Here is a 20,651-nt window from a genome sequence, read left to right as displayed (position 1 = left end):
CAGATTAGTCTTACTAAAAGCCCTGTTTTATCAAGTCCTTTTTCACTTAAAACTCTTCTAAGGACACTGCCTACAAGCCAGGTTTGCTGATTATAAACCTGTCCGCAGTACCCCCTTGCCATTGACTAGTTAAAAATTTTGGAAGCTACTTTTGATGCCTTTGTGAATTTCTCATTACATAGAGATAGTTTTATCTGACTATGATCGACCAGGTCTTGGTATTAAGTAGCTCCCTACACATCTTTGATGTCATAAGATGTGTCCCATGGCAAGAGAGGGAGCGATTATCAGTGATAATCCAGCGAGCTCTGGAGGTTCAAGGAAGGGACATTATCTAGCCTGGCCTTGGAGGTGAAGGAGGAAATGTGGTACCTCATGGGAAGCTTGAAGGATGAGAGGCAGTTAGGTGAGATGTGGGATAAGATAGGAGAATGAGCCAGCAGAGGAACGAAGGCCTAGAGAAGGGAGTACTGGACGCAGGAACCACACACAAGTTTTTAACTGTGACATGAGCACAGTGTTGAGAAAAAGCAAGAAATGCACCTCTGCGGAGGTCAGCAAAGGCGAAATCATGAAAGGCCTTGTTTGTCTTGTGTAGGATTTAGGATGCTTCAGTGGTTCCCAGCATCCTCAAAATAATAGCTTTAAGGCCAGGCACAGTGGCTCACGCCTGTAATCCCAGCACTTTGGGAGGCTGAGGTGGGCAGATCATCTGAGGTCAGGAGTTCGAGACCAGCTGGCCAGCATGTTGAAAGCCTATCTCTAGTAAAAATACAAAAATTAGCCAGGCGTGGTGGTGGATGCCTGTAATCCCAGCTACTCAGGAGGCTGAGACAGGAGAACTGCTTGAACCCAGGAGGCGGAGGTTGTAGTGAGCCGAGATCACGCCACTGCACTCCAGCCTGGGCAACAGAGCAAGACTCCGTCTCAAAATAATAATAATAACTTTACGCAGGAGAGTAATTTGATCACATTTTTGCTTTAAAAATTATTGTCATTACAACATGAGGAACTGTTAGAAGAAGACGCTAGTATAAGCAGAAAGGCCCTTTTTAAAGGAATTTTCAGTAATCCAGAGGAGAGATAACTAAGGTAGCTGTAGAAGAAATGGATAGTAGTGGAAATGCTTGAGAGACCTTGAAAGTATGGAATGGACAGTTCTGGTGGCTCATGGAAGTAGAGGAAACAGGCTGTCATTGTGGCTTGGACAGCTGGGGACTGTGGTGTCTGACTTACTTCTGGAGCCTCACCTCGCCGTCTCTTGATTTCCCCTCTTGCTTCTTAGACTCCTTTCTTGGATCATTTTCTTCTTTCTCTCTAATGCTGCAGTGACCAGAGCTCAGAAGCAGACTAAGGCACTTGATAAGCAATTTTCCAAAAAGTTACTTAGATTTAATACAAACAGGGAGAATGTTGTGCCAGGAAAAGGGGGAAAAGGTCCAGTAAAATTTAGATTAAAAATATGTCATATTTAGTGGCTAGGAAGTCGTTGGGTGTCTCAGTCCATTTTGTGTTTCTATAAAGGAATACCAGAGCCTGGGTCATTTATAAAGAAGAGAAGTTTATTTGACTTATGGTTCTGCAGGCTGTGCAAGAAACATGGTATCAGCATCTGCTTCTGGTAAGAATCTCAGGAAGCATCAAAAGGTGGTAGAAGGGGAAAGAGAAACAGATGTGTCACATGGCAAGAGAGAGAGGAAGGGAAAGTGCCAGGCTCTTTTTAAGAACCCACTTTCACTTGAGCTGATAGAGCAAGAACTACCTTATTATCCTAAGGGTGGCATCAAGCCATTCATGAGGGAACTACCCCCATAACCCAAACACCTCTTACCAGGTCCCACCTCCAACATTGGGGATCAGATTTCAACATGAGATTTGGAGGGGACAAGCATCCAAACTGTATCACTGGATAACCTTAGCAAGACCAGTTCTGGTGGAGTCATGCAAATAGAAACCACATTGGCCTTCTTTGATGGGGGAATGAATAGAAGGTAAAAAGGAAGTGGAGGAGGGGAATGTGCTCAAGTCTTGTCATAGTTATAAAAAACAGAAATACTAGTAGTAAGAAGGAGGAATCCATGGTTTCAGGGAAGATTCTTCTGATTTTTAATTCATAATTATCATTAAGATATATTGAACGCTTACATGTAAGCATTACTTTTACTGTACAGTTCATACAGGACACAATGGCATTTAATTTTTAAGGATAATAAGTACACTACGACTTTAAGAGAAAGGGAATACTCTTATTGATGATCAGAAGATGTGTTGGTGGACGTCTCCATCTATCCAACTAAAATATGAACTCTTAAAGTAAATGCATTTCTCTGCTTTAAATGTGGGTACTTAACATAAACAGCATACCACATAAAGCATATATCTTATAAAAGGTAAACCACATTACAGGATGTAAGGGGAGGGAAAAAATTGAGTAGCTAGATGCAAAAGAATACCTTCCAAAATTGAGTTTTGCTCTTATTAATTTGACAATGGACTTTCCCATTGTTCTTTTTCAGTAGATTGGGTCTTTCTCACATTGAGTTCTATAAAAGATCCAGCGGAGAAGGTGAGTTGAGGGCTGTTAATAAGCATGTCATTCGTGGAAGATGTATGCAGCTTAGAGCAATATATGGGTGTTACCTTGATTTTCGCTCACTGTAAAATCTACAGTTCGGTTTACTTGATACTTTAAAAAATATACTGCTTTCCTATTTATCTAGGGACTGTATACTAGTAAGTGATATGCACATGAAAATGAATGTGTTCATCTGTTGGCGTTTTTACCAGAACAGGCAAGCAAACACATTTATCAGGGTAAGCACTCTTATTTCAAACAGATGACTTACCCTGGAACCAAAAATAGAATGCATAATTTTTTAAAACGTCTTCCTTCATTTTGGACAAAAATCCACAGAGATGCCAAAAAATGCATATGTGGTATCATCAGAATTATGGATTGAAGATTTTAAATAAGAAACTAATAACCAAAAAGAACTATCCTCCAGTATCATGTAAGACAACGTAACCGTATCACTTCAGGAATTTAACTTACTTGGAAAGAAATGAGATGATCCCCACCCTCCCGATCCTGCCACACCACTGAATTACATCACCCAGCACTTGCTTTGTGGGCCTCAGTTTTCCATCCAGAAAAGTGAGATGGTTCAAGAATGTTTTTAAGGATTTTTCTATCAACAGCTCTGTATAATTTCTTTGCCAAGTCATAATGTTTGTTTGTAAAGATAACATTTTTACCTTTGAGAAACATATATGTAAAATCAAGCATGTATTTGGAGTAGCCCCTGAGGCTCTTGGGGATATCTATGCTGGGGTCATAGTGCGCCTCCAGCAAACCCTGGAAGATGTCTGGCTGCCCGTAGGATTCCTCCAGTACCGCAAAGACTAGCTCCCATCCTTTAACCCAGGCGTGTTCGACCGCAGCAGCGTTAATGTTTTGGTGTGGATAATTCTTTGTCATGGGGGGCTGCCCTATTAATTGTAGGATTTTTAGCCATGTCCCCAGCTTCTACTCACTAGATACCAATAGGAACCCCCCAATTCTAACAACCAAAAATGTCTCCAGACGTTGTCACATATCTCCTGGGGTCAAAATCCAACCCACTCCTGTTGAGAACACTGCTTTAGCCAGTGGATCTGAAGCCATGAGACCAGCTACTTTTTTTTTCCCCATACCCGCACAACCTGGCTCTGACTCCCCTAAATGCTAGACCTTTTTGGGTAATTGTACTTTCCAAAATACAGGTATAAAAACGTGAGTGCCTTGCTGGAAATGCTGATAAAGATAAACAGTGTTGGGAAAAAATTAGGCATTCAATTAAAAGATTGTTTGGTGCTTTTGCAAGACAGAGTGTCACTCTGTCATTTGTGGGCTTTGCTTTAATTTGTCCTCGTCTTTTATGCAAAACACATTAGCCTTAATCATTGAAATTGATTATTGCCGGTGCGGCGTGGTAGTTTCTGCACAACTCTGCTGTGTAGGAGGAGTCCCTTCTTTGTTTTTCATGACAGTGTTACCAGAGCACATTTTTCTTCTGTTGGGGGTGGAAAAACTAGCTTGAAAATACAAGTTTTGCTTCTCCTTCTGGTGTAGCTCTCCACGCACAGAACTGCATGGCTGGCCTTGTTCACAGTCTGCTCACGACCTCCCTTTCTGCCCACCAGAGAAGTCATTTCAAATTTCAGTGTGCACAACAGCTGTGTGAGGACTTGCATAAAATGCACATTTCCCAGCCCCACCAGGTCATTCACGTCCAGGCTGGGGCCCAGGGACACGTGTGTGTTTCTCTTCCACTCCAGGCCGGCAGGTGGCTCCAGATCCCACTTAGACACTGCAGTGTAGGAACCTCTGCCTCCCCTAAGTCTTTCCTTGCTTCTTCAGAGAATGGTGCCCCGGGACGTCTTCATTTCCTGATATCTAGGCCTGTTTTCTTTGAATTCCAACCATTCTCATATAAATAAGTTTGAATCCATGGATACTAAATACTCTTTTGGTCAGACTTGTGATGGACACTGATCAGAAGCAAAGCCAGTCCTATGCTTGATTCTCACACTGAAGTAACCCCCACCCCTCCTTTTGTTCTGTAGTGTGACCACAAGGCTGTGGTGCTCAGAGTCGAGTGGAGCTGACCTTAGGGGCTGTGGGATTTCAGGGGAGGTCATTCTTGTAGTTGCTTTCTTCACCGCACCCCCACCCACCCATTTCCACACTTTCTGTCATAAAGTCCTGTCACTTCTACCTCCTAAGTATCTTTTTTCTTTTTTCTTTTTTTTTTTTGAGACAAAGTCACTCTGTCACCCAGGCTGGGGTACAGTGGTGCTATCTTGGCTCACTGCAACCTCCACCTCCACCTCCCAGGTTCAAGTGATTATCCTGCCTGAGCCTCCCAAGTAGCTGGGATTACAGGCGTGCACCACCATGCCTGGCTAATGTGTGTATTTTTAGTAGAGCCGAGGTTTCACCATGTTGGCCAGGCGGGTCTTGACCTCCTGACCTCAGGTGATCCGCCTGCATCGGCCTCCGAAAGTGCTGGAATTACAGGCATGAGCCACCGTGCCTGGCCAATATCTTTCATATTCTACACCTACTCCTTCAGATTTTTGTCATATTCTACCTAGATCATTGGTCTCCTCAGTTTTTTGACTATTCACCTCATCCCAGTACTAAATATTTCAGCAGGTACCTTCTAATATATGATGCCTTTTTAAATAAAATAAACTACATTTTCTACTGTCAATCCCAGTAGGAAATATTAGTAAGCCTTAACATTTTATAGTGCTGAGATTTAAAAAAATTAAAAGAAAACTAAATTTTTTCCCAGTGCCTAGGGATCTATTAAAATTTTTGAAAACTCATAAATGAGTTCAGCACAGTTAGGTATGCAAAGGTATTTTTATGGTATGTTAATTATATCTCACTACTGATTTTAAAATTCTCCCCAGTGGGTCATTTTGCCTGGGCTGCACACTCCCCACTTTGGAATAATCTGACCCAGATGATTTCTATAACCACTTGTGATCTCTCTTCCACTAATATTATATCCTTCTGATCCATCCTTTACAGTTCTGACTAAAATATGATTCTAATTATGTCACTTACCCTTAACTGACTCATTTTTTCACATTCAAACTCTCTGATGTGGTCTTAATTGGTACCCACAGTTTTCCAGAATGGATCGTTTTTTTTAGTTCATTTCTTAGAGGTCTGTATTTAATATATATTAAGTACCCAATAAAACAAGTAATTAAATCTTGTGGAAGCTATTTTGCTTACACTCATTAAACACTGTTTAAGGTCTAAAGCTGTGTTAAACATGAAATTATGAAACAGTCTTTTGGAGTGGGCCTCCCTCAAACTGACTGAAAGACAGCTGGTCTGTATTCTAAATTCTGTACCACTTCATTTTGAGAAGGGTTCCAGTGTTTAGCAGTTTGACTTATAAGTTGCCCTGGAGATCCCTAAATATATTATTACCCTCAAAATCATCTGTCTCCTTTAAGACAGCACAATGGAAACAGTCTAAACCCTCCCCTCTGCACCTTCACTTTAAAAAAAAAAAAAAAAAATCTGTTTGTTCAGCTACTGTTTACGGAAGATCCGGTATAGCAAGTACTATGTTACTATGTTAGGTTTTGTGGGCATCATAAAAATAGGTGAGACAATGACCTTGGCCCTCAACTTCTGAGAGCTTAAGGTATTTGTTAATGTTAGGCAGGTAATGTCTATAAAGCAAAAGCTGCCACATACTGTCTCTCTGCTCAACACTTCACTGGATGCTGGAGGATTTAAGAGAAGGAAAAAAGTGACCTGTTTTGCCTTTCTAAGAGTTTGTAATCAGGAAAGGAGATAGAACTCACACACAGGTCAGGGTGTATTTTGTGCTAAGCATGTGAGATAGACATTGAAGTGCTGCAGTAATGCAGAAGAGGAAGAGATGGTGCAATATGGAATAACACAGGTGTGGTTTTGTTTTTCTTTTTCTTTTTCTTTATCTAGTCAGAGTCTCACTCTGTCGCCCAGGCTGGAGTGCAGTGGCGTGATCTTGGCTCACTGCAACCTCTGCCTCCTGGGTTCAGGCAGTTCTCCTGCCTCAGCCTCCTGAGCAGCTGGAATTACAGGCTCATGCCACCACACCCAGTTAATTTTTGTATTTTTAGTGGAAACAGGGTTTTGCCATGTTGGCCAGGCTGGTCTCGAACTCCTGACCTTCAGTGATCCGCCTCAGCCTCCCAAAGTGCTGGGATTACAGGTATGACTCACCAGGCCCAGCCCGTAACACAGGTTTTGAGTGGAATTTGGAGCAAAGTGAGTAACCCTTAGTCTAGCCTGCACGTTTGAGAGCTATAGCAGAGGAGACCCGGCAGCAGTGGAGTTTACCAAGAGCTCTGAAAAGCTGAGTTCAGGATTGATCTGTCAAGTAAGAGAATGTGCTGAAGCTATGTTGTTAGCAGCCCTTTGGATTTCAGAAGGCTGTTCTGAGGTGACTTGATGATAGAAGTTGGGAGAATGTGGCTTCTGTCACTCTGTCCTTGTGTCTGAACTGGAGCAACTGCTTGAACTCTCTGGATCTCCATCTTCTCTAAGACAAAGAGGGTAGAAAGGACAGTGGCCAGGTTCTCTTCCACCATAGAACATCGAGGATTCTGTATCCCACAGCTTGAAGGAAAAGACTGGTGGCAGCCACTGTGGCTGTTCCCTCTTCTTACTCCCAGTACCCAGCGCAGTGCTTGCTGTGGTGGGCGCTCGGTGAGGTTCACGGATGGATAAATGGATAAACGTGTTCTCTGTTCCCCAGTTCTTTCTCTCTTCTCTCTCATTCTTCCTCCTTTCCCTCTTGGTGCCATCTGCATTTCTATTTTATTGTTTCCTTTAAGTTTTCACAGCTGTTCTCTCATCCTTCTCTCCATGATAAGTACTATGTAAGTCTTATACTTGGTATGAAAAGATAAAAACTGATTTCTGGCCCTTGATCCTGGGCTTTGCATCAGGGGAGAAGGACTGTAACTCCAGGTCAGCCCGTGACTCACACTGCAAGATCTTCAGCAGCCAAGTTGCCTGTTCCCATTGCCTCATCAGTTAAACAATACTGTCTTCATAGAGATGAAATTAGAGCTTAATATGTTAAAGGAAATTATGAACTTTTTCTCAAAACCCAGGTACTATATAAATAGGAAAAAGTGAAATCCTTTTTAACAATTTTAATTGACCATATCATAATTATATATATTTCCAGGTGTTTTGCTATGTCACATTTTTATGGTAAGAACAGTTAAATTCTACTCTTTGAGCAAGTTTGAAACACACAGTGCATTATTGTTAACTCTAGCCACCATGATACACAATAGAACTTACTCCTCCTGTCTGGTGTTTCTCGTCCTTTGATCAGCATCTCCCCAGTCTTTCGCCCCCAGCCTCTGGTAACCACCATTCTCCTTATTTCTATGAGTTCGATTGTTTTAGATTCTATGTATGAGATCATCCACTGTCTGTCTTTCTGTGCCTGACTTACTTCACTTAGCAAAATGTCGTCCAGGTTTATCCATGTTGTCGCAAATGACAGAATTTCCTCTTTTTTAAGGCTGAATAAGTAATATTCCATTGCGTATATATACCACATTTTCCTTACCCATTTGTCAACGGACACGTAGCTCTCTTCTAGATCTTAGCTCTTGTGAATGATGCTGCAGCCAAGAGCTGTTCCCTCTTCTTGAAGAAGACACGGCATGGTCTCACCATGAGAATGCCACATCTTTTTGAGATACTGATTTCATTTCTTTGGCTACATACTCAGAAGTGGGACTGCTAGATTATTTGGTAATTCCATTTTTAGTTTTTTGAGGAGCTTTCATACAGTTTTCCAAATTTTCCTCACAGCATTTGTGAGAACAAATGTTGTATCCTCACATGACAGAAGACAGAGGAGCAAAAAAGGGCCTGACCTAGATCCCTCCAGCACTTTGATGAAGACATTTTCCCTTCATGAGGGACTCGATCACTTTCCAGAAGGCACCAGCTCTTACTACTGCACAATGAGGATTAGGTTTCAATGTGAAGTTTGAAGGGGATACAACGAAACTGTAGCAAAGTCCTTTGCCCATTTTTTAATTGCTCTGTTTTCTTGCTGTTGTGTTGTTTGAGTTCCTTATATACTTTGGGTATTAGCCCCTAATCTGAGTAAATGAAATCCTAAGTGACTTCAAAAACTTGCCTTTTAGATAAAATGTTATTGTGTATATTATGAAAGGTCTTAATGATTTAAATCTATTGACATGTAACCACAGCAACAACTTTTCTTGTATCTGGTAGTTTCAATTTAATTTTTTTCTAATTGTCACTTCCTAGCTTAAAACAATTTTATGAGTTTGTGCTATTTTTTATCTCCATGCCTTTTCTTTGTCAGATATAATATTTTTCTGCCATCTCTGAAATCTCTTTTGCTAGTATTGTCTTATAAAAACAGTATGTATGCATCCCTAAAGAATTGTAAAAGCAAAGACAAAAGCGGGGGAGGGAGGCAAATACCTACTTTCTCTTTCTTCATCATGTCTATGACAAATATAATTGTCCTGAGTCTGAGAATGTGATAGTTCCATGGCTGCATCCTCTCTCTCCCTTTGTTTTTTTACCGTGTGTGTGTGTGTGTGTGTGTTTGTGTAAAATTTGTATCTTTCTTGCCATGGGATTCTAGCACTGGAATAATTTGCATGGTCAAGCTATGTCCATAAGAGCCACTTGGCATCTTTATTTCACTGTTCAAAATGGACAGATTTAAGGAAATGTGATTTTAAAATGCTTTATTTTGAGTTTACTTTATTGACTCCTGCCCTATGATGGCAATGAAATAGTCATGAAGCATTTCTCATTGAACATCAGCACTTCTTCGATTAGTTTCTTCATAAAAATATAGCCTAAATGACTAGCCCTTTATGCTACTGTAGAAGCAAGTTTATGAAACATGGCTTGGTAACAGTGAACAAACCCTGGCCAGTACTGGTATGGGGAGGAAAGTGAAAAACATAAGGTGTTGTGCATATTGTCATTCTAGCCTGTATTCCTCATTAAAATAAGTAGAAATTGGGATTTATTCAACAGAAAAAGAGAGGCATTTGAATATTCAAGATTGGAAAGCCTAAATCTAAAGCTTTTAGAAGTAGCAAACATCTAAAAGCATATTTGCATAGATCCAAAGTAAAAAAAAAAAGAAGTTTGTAAATTCTTTTACCAAATTACCTAAAATCTTATTTTTTAAAAAAATAAATTGGATTCTATTATTGGATTCTAATTATTTCTTAACCAAAAATATAAAGAGTTTGGTTTCTTAACATACATTATAAATACCTGTTGTACTGATACAAATCTATTCTTTCAAAGGCAAACAACCCAATAGGAAAATGGGTCCGGTAATTCACAGTAGGGGAAATCCAGTAAACCTGTGAACAAAACCTCATCCTCGCTCATATTCAGGGAAATGTAAATTCAAATCACGGTGGTTTATTTCTTACCTATGAAATTTGCAAAAATTTACAAATATAATAACATGACATTTTGACAAGGACGTAAAAGAAAGAGAAATTTCAGACCTGCTGTGGAAATGTAAACAGATAAAAACACTTTAGAAAACAGTCATCTTAAAGATGTGCATATTCTGAGACCCAGAACTGCCAACTCTTGGTGACACACTATAGAAAAACCCTTGTTCAGATTCCCTAGGAGACATGTGTAAGAATGTCTGTTGCAACATCACTTATAACAGGGAAAAAAATAATCCCAAAACAGGAAACCTGAAAACAAACTAAATATCCTTAAACAGAATTGTAATGTATCCTGCAATGGGGTATTACACAATGATTAAAAGACATGAACTAGGCCGGGCGCGGTGGCTCAAGCCTGTAATCCCAGCACTTTGGGAGGCCGAGAAGGGCGGATCACGAGGTCAGGAGATCGAAACCATCCTGTCTAACACGGTGAAACCCCATCTCTACTAAAAAATATGAAAAACTAGCCAGGCGAGGTGGCAGGTGCCTGTAGTCCCAGCTACTCGGGAGGCTGAGGCAAGAGAATGGCGTGAACCCGGGAGGCGGAGCTTGCAGGGAGCCGAGATCACATCACTGCACCCCAGCCTGGGTGACAGAGCGAGACTCTGTCTCAAAATCAAAAAAAAAAAAAAAAAAAAAGACAGGAACTAGAGCATACATGTAGATAAATCTTAAAAACATGTTCTGTGAAAAAAAAGTTTACAAAGAAAGACTTTCATTAGTTTTTATATAAAGTGTAAAACCTCGAGAATACACTTCTGGTTTTGTTTTGATTTGTTGACATGGCAATATGACTTTTTATATAACTGAAATTTTTTTAGAAAAGAAGGAAAATACTTCATGCTTTTATTTTTTGAAGTGGTCTAGTCACTAAATAGCATTTGTCAGGAAGTCTATTAGGTAATTTACATATTGCAGTAAATACACAAAGGAAAACAACTTGGAAAGAAATAAAAACTTTCGATATAGTTTGTCTTAGCTCAGGCTACCATAACAAAATACTATAGATTGGGTGACTTCAATAGCAGACATCTATTTTCTCACAGTTCTGGAGGCTGGAAATCCAAGATGGAGGTGCCAGCAGAGTTGATGTCTGGTGAGGGCTCTCCCCTACGGCTGTGGATGGCCGTGATGGCCTTCCCTGGGTCCTTGCATACAGTGTCTCCTCTTAGAAGGGCACTAATCCTATTGGATATATGCCCCACTCTTATGACCTCATTTAACCATTATTACTTATTTAGGAATCCCATTTTCAAGTACAGCTGCACTGAAGGTTAATTTTGAGTGGACATATTCAATCCATAACATAGTTGATAGTCCCCTTGGGTGAAAGTAATAGCTGAGTAAGAAGTTGTAAATAAAAGCTACCTGAAGCATTTTTGACATTCAGCATTATCAGTACATAAATAATAGGTTTGGAGATGTAGACTCCTTTCTAAAATCTCAAAATAGGTTTCTTTTCTCCTTCTTCCTTTTCTGGGACTTCTCAGAGTGTTTCATTTTGTTTTGTTATAACTGACGTTTAGAAATGAGTCTTGTCATTTTTAGATCACTCCACGTGTTCCTGCCACCTTTCTTGTTCATTTTTCCATTCGTGTACTCTGCTTTTTACTTGTCATTGTTGTCTTCTATTTTGATGGTTTTTGACTTGGAGTTTGTTTTTGTTGTTTGGCTTTTAATTATTACAAAAGTCCCTAAGATATTATATGTGATACTCATAATTTCTGGACATCTTTTTTTTAAATTTACGATAATGTTATATAATCTTAATATGGTGACCATAGTTATTCATTTTCTGGTTTTGTAAAAAATTACTCCCCTCATTCTACAAGATTTTTGTATTCTGCAATTACGTTGGTGTTACATGAAATACTTTTATCACCTAATGTAACGAGATTTGTTTCATTTGCCTTCACCCATTTATCTTATTGTACGTGTGAAATTTGGATAATTTGCATGTGAAACTAGAACAGTAAGGAGTCATACATTTTCAAGAATGCAAGAGAATTCCAAGAATGTTTTTAAAATGCTGGCAGAAGGTTCAGCAACATATCTTTCTAGGTAGCCTATTGCTAAGGTGATATAAATGGTACCCTTAGAATGGAAGTCCTTTGACGCAGGATCAACCATATTGCATTGGTACATGGTACCTATAATAATGCTATTAAGGCAGTAATTGCTAAATAGGTAGATACATTTTAATTGATTTGCTGCTTTGACTCAGTAAAGTTGAAGGAACTAAGAACTCTGCTGCTTTGGAGAGAAGCAAGATAGGTGCATTTTTTAGAATATCATCTGATAAGCTTCAGAGAAGAAATATTTCTTCATAGCTCTGCTTCTTTCAAAAAGGAAAAAAAAACTATGCACACATACAATTCATTCCGTGTGATGGATGGGAAAGCTGGCAGCATTGCTGAGTGGGCATGAAATGGGGAAGCCAAGGTGTGTAGCTTCCATGCTAGGTGCTTAACTGTTCAGCTGGTGACATGCCTGTCAGGGTATCTCTTAAGGCCTGGTCCCAACTCAGGGGCAGTTACACCTGATAAAGAGCTCTGAAGCCATTTGGTTTTATGACAAGGGACCTAGTTAAAGAGGTTGGCCTTGATTGCCATCCTGGGAAGGAATATAGGAAATATGTGGACCCTGGCGGGAGAAAGCTGGAAGGATGTGGCAGCAGAGGCACATTGGGCTGTTTCAGTGAGTTAAAGTCATTCAGCGCAAGGGATTTTTTTTAAAATATGCTGTGCTTTGTTACTGACTTGCTTTTTTGAACACTAAATGGCATCACGATTTCCTGCAGGAGGAGCAACTGAAGTCACATGAAAGTAAGCTGAAGCAGATCGCCACCGAGCTGGCCGAGCACCGCTCATATCCCCCCGACAAGAAGGTCAAAGCCAAGGACGTCGATGAGTACAAACTGAAAGACCACTATCTGGAGTTTGAGGTGTGTTGCACCCAAATGTTAGTAAATGCTGATTTCTGAGTTATCTTAGGATCTGTCCGTGAGGCGGTATCTTTCTTTGCAGTTACTGTCACTGAGAGAGGCGTGCCTTGCCCCTGGCTCTAATTTGGGAGCTCCTGGCAAGGTCAAAGTGGTCGCTCTTGTTTGTGATTCTGTTTAAGTGCCAAACAAACATCAAAGAGTAACTGCCAGTTTATACACTTAAAAGCAAATAGCCTGCCTGGTTGGAATAGTGTGCGCCCGCTGTGAGGGGAAGAAAAAGCACAGTAGAGGGACATGCCAGGGTAGACAGCTGCCTTCTGTGTCCCTGTGTCTCTTCCGGCAGAATCGGAGTCAAAAAAAGCACAGGGGAGGAAATGAGCTGCAGAGGGATGTGAGGCATCAGCTTTTCCCTGCACATTCTTGCTGTTCGGCATCAACATGCATTTTTCTTCTTGCCACCCACTGCCCTTCAGAAGGGGGCTGATAAATTAAGTTGTGGCCCATCCATCTATGCAGTGAGTATGCTTATTAAAAAGAATGGTAAGGATCCATATGCTCTGGCATAGAAAAGGGTAAAATTTGGCCGGGCGTGGTGGCTCAAGCCTGTAATCCCAGCACTTTGGGAGGCCGAGACGGGTGGATCACGAGGTCAGGAGATCGAGACCATCCTGGCTAACATGGTGAAACCCTGTCTCTACTAAAAAATACAAGAACCTAGCCGGGCGAGGTGGCGGGCGCCTGTAGTCCCAGCTACTCCGGAGGCTGAGGCAGGAGAATGGCATGAACCCGGGAGGCGGAGCTTGCAGTGAGCTGAGATCCGGCCACTGCACTCCAGCCTGGGCAACAGAGCGAGACTCCATCTCAAAAACACACACACACAAAAAAAAGAAAAGTGTAAAATTTAAACACACATTGAAAACAGTGTATTTCCAAATATTTCCGTGGCTCACTTTTCTTCCAAATTAATGTCAGGATTAGACCACCTTAGCCTCTACCTTCAAACATTTAAAGTGTTTTTTTTTAAAAAAAAAAAAAAAAAAATAGGTAGCATGCAATACAAAATAAAAAGAATTAATTATTTTGACTAATTTGATCTTTTTTGTTTTTTGTTTTTTCCGTTGGGTGTGCTGAATCTGCCTTTAGCCGTTCTTGTTCACCGTAGCTCTGATCCCTTTTACTTCTCATCATTCCTCTCCTTTGTTTTCATCTTACCATCTGATTTCCTCCTCAGGCTTGAAATTTAAAATCTGCTAAGTGTCCACATCCTGGCGATCAGTCTTTGCGGCGTCTCACACCTGTCCCTTCCTTGCGTTGCTTCATGACTACTTCCTGTGCTGAGTCCTGGCTTTCTCCTCTCTCACTCCGCCCTCCTTTCTTCAGTTCATCGTAAACCCTTTGGCCAGTTGTTTTTCTGAGGTTCAACCCAGGTGACTGCGTTCCTCTGCTCAACAGCTGCCTACAGCTTCCCCCACTCCCCTCCCCCAATTACATCCTGAAGAAAGTCTCAGTTCTTTCACTGGGGAGGATTTGGCGTCTCCACCTTTCCACGACCTCCGTCTTTCCCGCACGGGCCTCCCTACGTTAGTCACATTTCTGCCCACTCTCCCCAAACACACGTTTATACCTTTGTTCACTTACTTTCCTCTGCCTAGGATGCTCTTCCTTGTCATCTTCTTTTCTGAAAGCCCTGTTCGTCTTTTGAGATACAGTCCAAATTCCTCCTATGAAAAACCAGATCTAGATATACTAGCTGGGATTCATCTGTTACAGTACTTGCCACAATTTGTTTAAGGTGAAGTTATTTTCACCTGTCTTTGTACCTGTAGTGGATTCCATAATACCTCCCCCTACCCAAAACTATGATCCTGAGTTCATTTCCAGCCCTTGCTCTACATGTGCTTGCTGAGTTGGATACAGTTTCATGGAAGCCTTAAAAAGTCTCTGAGTTATAATATTTCTGTTACCAAATGTAGCATTTGATTCAAAAAATGGCACTTCCACTACAGATCCAGGTACTAGTTTTCTTCATGGTGAAGCAAATCCTTGCTCTGGGCAGAGAACTATACTAAGAGAAATATTTATTTTGGTAAAGGTGAAAGTTTCTTAGCAAAACCTGTAGAAGTCTTATCAGCAGAAGACTTGAAAAATTTCAAAAAATAAATAAATGAAGAAACCAACAACAAAAAGCTAGGCAGCTCATCTTTCCCCAGGCTTGTTCATTCTTGGGAAATGGGGGTTCTCAAAAAGCCATTATTATTCTTCACACTTCTGGAGTGGCTTTAAGCCATAGGCCCTTTTGGTTTCACACACACTAATTAAATTTCCCAACACCTCAGTCCCAGCTTGCAGCATTCAGCAACTCACTGGAGCCCTTGATGCCAAAGGGGGAAGAGCATGTCCCCGGGAGGTGGGGGGTGGCCGCAAGGCCATGGAAAGGTTGCCATAGCTAGGAGCCCTCCCTGCTTTTGAGTCTACAGCACTACCTCTTTTCTGAAAATGTAACCCACCAAGAGCCAGCATTTTCAATCTCTGATGTGAAGTTAGACCAGGCTTTGCAGGGATTAAGTCTTGATTTCATCAAATCGTCACCTCAGCGAGCTTGCAGACTGCATTCCAGGACTCATTAAAATCAGAGCCATATGCTAATATGTCAGGCAGGTTGGCTTGTCTGTCAAGCTCCTTCACCTGTGTCTATCAGAAAGGCGCAAGGATCCCTGACTTGGTACAGCTGATATTTATGTCATGAAATAGGGAAAATTTCAGCTGTCATCTAAAAAGGATTTTGTAAAAGTAGTGCTTTTTAAAAAGTGAACAATTGTTTTTCAGTAATTTAAATTAACATTGAAGTCATATATCAGATAGAGTCCACTTTGCTGTTATTGCAGCCACCAGAATTTGTCTCTTGTGAGTGCTTGCAGAGAGTCTTTGCACAGCATCCTTTGCTTCATAAGCAGTATTTCCTGAATAGGCAATATGAGAGTTACTGATATTTTCCCAGCTTCTAAAACACTGACTAATTGATGCACATTTGTTGACAACATGCATGAAATTTTATTATTGTATATAAAAGATAACATCAGAGGAAGTAATTCTCTGAGAAACCTTAGTATTCATTATTTTAACAGCACCAGAAGCTCCCATGAACACAAACCTGGTGTGTGTTCTCACCCAGGTGAGAGCAGACAGCAGTGTCTGCAGTTCAGTGGGAGCCCACAGATGGGCAGTGACAGGAAGAGGGACTTTAATCACCAGGGAAGATCCAGGCATGAATGGGTGCTCTCCCCTCCTCCTATGGTGGGTCCTCCTCAGGGCCTCCCTTGGTTTCAGAGCGATTCTTAACCATTTTCACAAGTCTTCATATGGAAAAAAACACTTTTATTCTGGCAGAATATTAAGCTGTTAGTAATAACACCAGGAGTGTTCCTAATTTATGCATTTCAGTTGTTTAAATCCCAGGTTGCTTTGAGTACAAACAGTGCTTCATGGTGAGCCAAATTTACCGCTCTTTCTATGCCTTAGAAACTGTCCAAACTCTGACTGACAGTAAATAATTAAAAATTCTGGTAAATGCATAGGTTCAGAGTTTAAGAAAAAATCTACAGAGAGCAAGGAAGCTTCCATCTTAGCCTGTTAGAAAGAAGATTCACTTTTACTTACAGCAGCAAACTTGACTCAGAATGGGCTCTCTCCATTGACTGAACTCTAAGGTGAAAGCAGCAAACTTGACTCAAAGTGGGCTCTCACCATTGACTGAACTCGAAGATGAAAGCAGCAAACTTGACTCAGGATGGGCCCTCGCCATTGACTGAACTCTAAGGTGAAAGCAGCAAATTTGACTCAGAGTGGGCTCTCGCCATTGACTGAACTCTAAGGTGAAAGCAGCAAATTTGACTCAGAGTGGGCTCTCGCCATTGACTGAACTCTAAAGTGAAAGCAGCAAATTTGACTCAGAGTGGGCTGTCGCCATTGACTGCATTCTAAGGGAAGACATGTCTTGTTTTCGACTGAATCAGTAACCTCCAAGCTGTGGCTTGAAATCTAATCTTACTTATGAAAGAGCCTTTAAGCATGACAAGTCTACATTGAGAAACTCACCATCATTTCCCAATTTCAAGAAATAAGTATCAGAAATAACCACATTTCCTTATAAATTAACTTTTCTCTGTTTTATTCAGTTCTCATTTTACTGAAAAATATTTAATTTGATCCCTGTGCTTCTGGTATATTGGGAAACAGATCAAGTTCTGGGGCAGATGGATGTTTTGTGTCAGATGTAAAAATTTACAAGGCTCCAAACAAAGCACAGTTGGTTGAGCTGTTCTGGAAAACACCTGGGCCCCTTAAGACCCAGAACCATTAAAGAAATTCCCTTGACAGCAATGCAGTTGGCCCTCATGTTTCTATTTTGTGTTTCTTCAGCTTTAGAAACAACAACTAGAAGAAGATGATGCTGTTTATTTCAAGATATTTTTCCTGCAACATTTAAGATGTTACAGATGCAACATTTAAGATGATTACAGATGTTAACATAATCCTTAAGTTGAGCTGGACCTGAGTAGGGAGAGGAAGAAGATACCACATCCCAAATCTATTAAAACCATGACTGGGCTGCAAGAGATTTACTACAGAGGAATTGCAGAAGGTCGGGTTAGTAGCTGGCTTTCAGGTGGTTGTAAAACAAGGTAGAAAACCAGCTGACACAATGCCAGTGAATTTTATGTTGCCAGCCCACCTAATGTCAACGTGTTTTCTTTGGCCAACCTAATGTTGTATTTGTTTTCATTGTAATTTAAATACGTTTAGGAAAGACAGGCCTTGTCCTTCCCACCATTCCCTGTTATTAATATATTACATCTGATAGCTTTCTACAGTTTGTGTCTTTGCTCTGGTCCCTGAAGGCTTTTGAGTTTGCAAACCCTGTACTAGAGGCTGCAGCCAGTTTTATATGCATTAAGTATTAGTTAGATCTTTGAACATGGGCTTGGAATTAATAGTCCCTTCAGGCTCAGAAGGAAGATACTTCCCCGGTGTATGTGTTTTCAGGTTCCAATCCAGCAGAAAAAAAAGAGAATGTCCACTTCCCTCATGACTGAAACCAAATACTTAGAATAAAGGTCATTTGACTTAATGGACTTGAATTCAGCTGAATACCCCTGAATTGCAACCCAGAGTAGCATATGCTTATGGCTTAAGACAGGGCCCACACCAACCACATGGCTGGGAAATTCAATTTTAGAAACAACAAATGTCCACTATAACAAAACTTATAAATTTCTTGGGACAGAATATTTTCTTAAAAATCTAGGACATTCTTGAAGCATGATGCACCTTTTTCTGAATTTCTAGTTCTTGGTGACGTTTACAACAGCCTGATTCCTTCCAAAATTGATATATTTGCAAAAAAAAAAAAAAAAAAAAATCCATTCACAGTAATTAGGAAAGCCCAAAACCATTCATATCTGGAAGCACGGATAATACAAATTTCAAGTTGTAAACCTTTCGTTTTACTGTTGGGTGTCATGTTGCGTAGTGAGTAGTGGCGGGTGATTTATTTCCTTTTGAGCACATTTTCTGGTTGTGATCCTAGCCTTATTCCTCAGATTGTTTATTTGTATTTGTCAACATTGGGCAATAATTTTTCACGTTAGGGACCATAATCTAGATCACTTTTCCTTTCACAGGAGCAGTACAGAGGCATATCGCAATACAGTGCCATCTGTCACAAGGCAAACCCACCTTCCGAAACAAAATTTTCTAGCTATTAAGCTACAAGGGGTCTGGATCATAAAAGTGCAAAGATAACCATTATTTCCCTTGTTCTTCCTAGTACAGGCAAGGGAGAAATTCTGTTAACCTACTTAAAGAAGATCAATAGCAAAAGTCTCAATCTTAGTAAGTCACTCTAGCCTGGAATCAAATGCTGTCTCGTTCACAGAAGACATGACAAAGGTGATTATATGTCTGGATCTGAGGAACTGAGATAGTGTAGGTTAATAGACTTCTTGGGGAAATTTAAGACTTATCTTTTTTTCGTGGGATGCTAAGTACAGATGGTTCCCAAATTAAGATGATTTGACTTACAATTTTTTGACTTGATGCTCGTACAGAAGTGGTATGCTTTGAGTACAGTATTTAGTATATTACATGAGGTGTTCAATATTTTATTATAAAGAGGCTTTGGGTTAGATAATTTTTGCCCGACTGGAAGTTAACATAAATGTTCTGAGCACATTTAAGGTAGGCTGGGCTAAGTTACAATGTTCAATAGGTTAGGTGGTGTGAATGTATTTTTGACTTAGGATATTTTAAACTTAGAATGGGTTTATTGGGATATAACCCTATCACAAGTCAAAGAGATTCTGTATTACAATCATGAATCAAAAGCTAGAGATGTAAGATCAACAGTTTATCTATACCCTGAGTCCAGTCAATAATACAGACGTCATCCTTGCCTTGTCATTTGGAGATGCATTTTGTATTACATAATGAAAGAGGACTAAGCGCTCTGAATTTTAATCTTTAAATGATAACAGCTGTGTTTGAAGAGAAGCGGAGCCTAGTAACAGGATTCTTTGAGCCACAGTTTTAGTAGATGATTGCAGAGAATTAGGGCCATACCTGAGAAGGAATAATAAGCATGTGATCTGAAATGACTCCCTGTCCTTAAATCCCTCCTTCATCAATCGTTTACTGGATGCCTGAAACACCTGCTCTGATAAGGGTCACTCTTTTGGGCTAAGGTATTATCTGCAGGAAAAGGACAAGTAAGCTGAGAGATAAAATCATAAAATTTGAAAAAGGACTAGATTGAGAATCCATGTTAGTCTTGTCATTGGTGTATGTGGCATGATGTTATCCTTCGTGAACCTCAGTTTCCTGGTTATAGAAATGAGATGGGATTAGGTGAATTAGCTGATAAGGTCCGTTCCAACTCTATATTTTCAGGAGAATGACAGATGAAAACACCAATTTGCTTTGGATAATGTCACCTTCACAAAGATTTCTAAGAGTGTTAAACATAGAACAAAAATATTTCAGTTCAGGAATGTCAGGTGATATAGACCAGTTCCTTTCATTTGAAGTAAATGTAAACCACCTATATGTGAATTTAAATTTTCTAGCAGCTACATTTAAAAATGGAAAGAAACAGGTAAATAGAGTGACTTCAGCAAGATGGCAGAATAGGAGCTTTCCGTTGTCATCTTCCTGCAGAAGCATTGATTTAGACAGATATCCACAGACAAGAGTACCTTTGTGGAAGTCCATGAGTCCAGTGGAGAAGTTTCAGCACACCATTAGATTATAAAATCTGAGAATAGGGCCAGGCGCAGTGGCTGACGCCTGTAATCCCAGCACTTCGGGAGGCCGAGGTGAGTGGATCACCTGAGGTCAGGAGTTCAAGACCAGTCTGACCAACATGGTGAAACCCCATCTCTATTAAAAATACAAAGAAACCCCATCTCTATTAAAAATACAAAATTAGCCAGGTGTCATGGCATATGCCTGTAATCCCAGCTACTTTGGAGGCTGAGGCAGGAGAATCACTTGAACCCAGGAGGCGGAGGTTGCAGTGAGCCGAGATCGTGCTATTGTACTCGAGCCTGGGGAATAAGAGCAAAACTCTGTCTCAAAAAAAAAAAAAAAAAAAAAAAAA

At 40.5% G+C, this 20,651-nt stretch overlaps 1 protein-coding gene across 2 annotated transcripts in view; it reads left to right on the top strand.

Annotated features, from left to right (window-relative positions):
• PSD3 (pleckstrin and Sec7 domain containing 3) overlaps window positions 1-20,651 on the top strand; it is a 483,052-nt gene that overhangs the window by 439,740 nt on the left and 22,661 nt on the right. For both annotated transcript variants that reach the window (XM_023216635.2, XM_023216636.2), the window contains one exon: window positions 12,854-12,997. In XM_023216635.2, the coding sequence (XP_023072403.1) occupies window positions 12,854-12,997 (144 nt within the window). The remainder of the gene's footprint in view (window positions 1-12,853; window positions 12,998-20,651) is intronic.

Source organism: Piliocolobus tephrosceles, chromosome 7 (genome assembly GCF_002776525.5).
Source record: "Piliocolobus tephrosceles isolate RC106 chromosome 7, ASM277652v3, whole genome shotgun sequence".
NCBI lineage: Eukaryota > Metazoa > Chordata > Mammalia > Primates > Cercopithecidae > Piliocolobus > Piliocolobus tephrosceles.
This window is presented reverse-complemented; position numbering and strand designations above follow the sequence as displayed.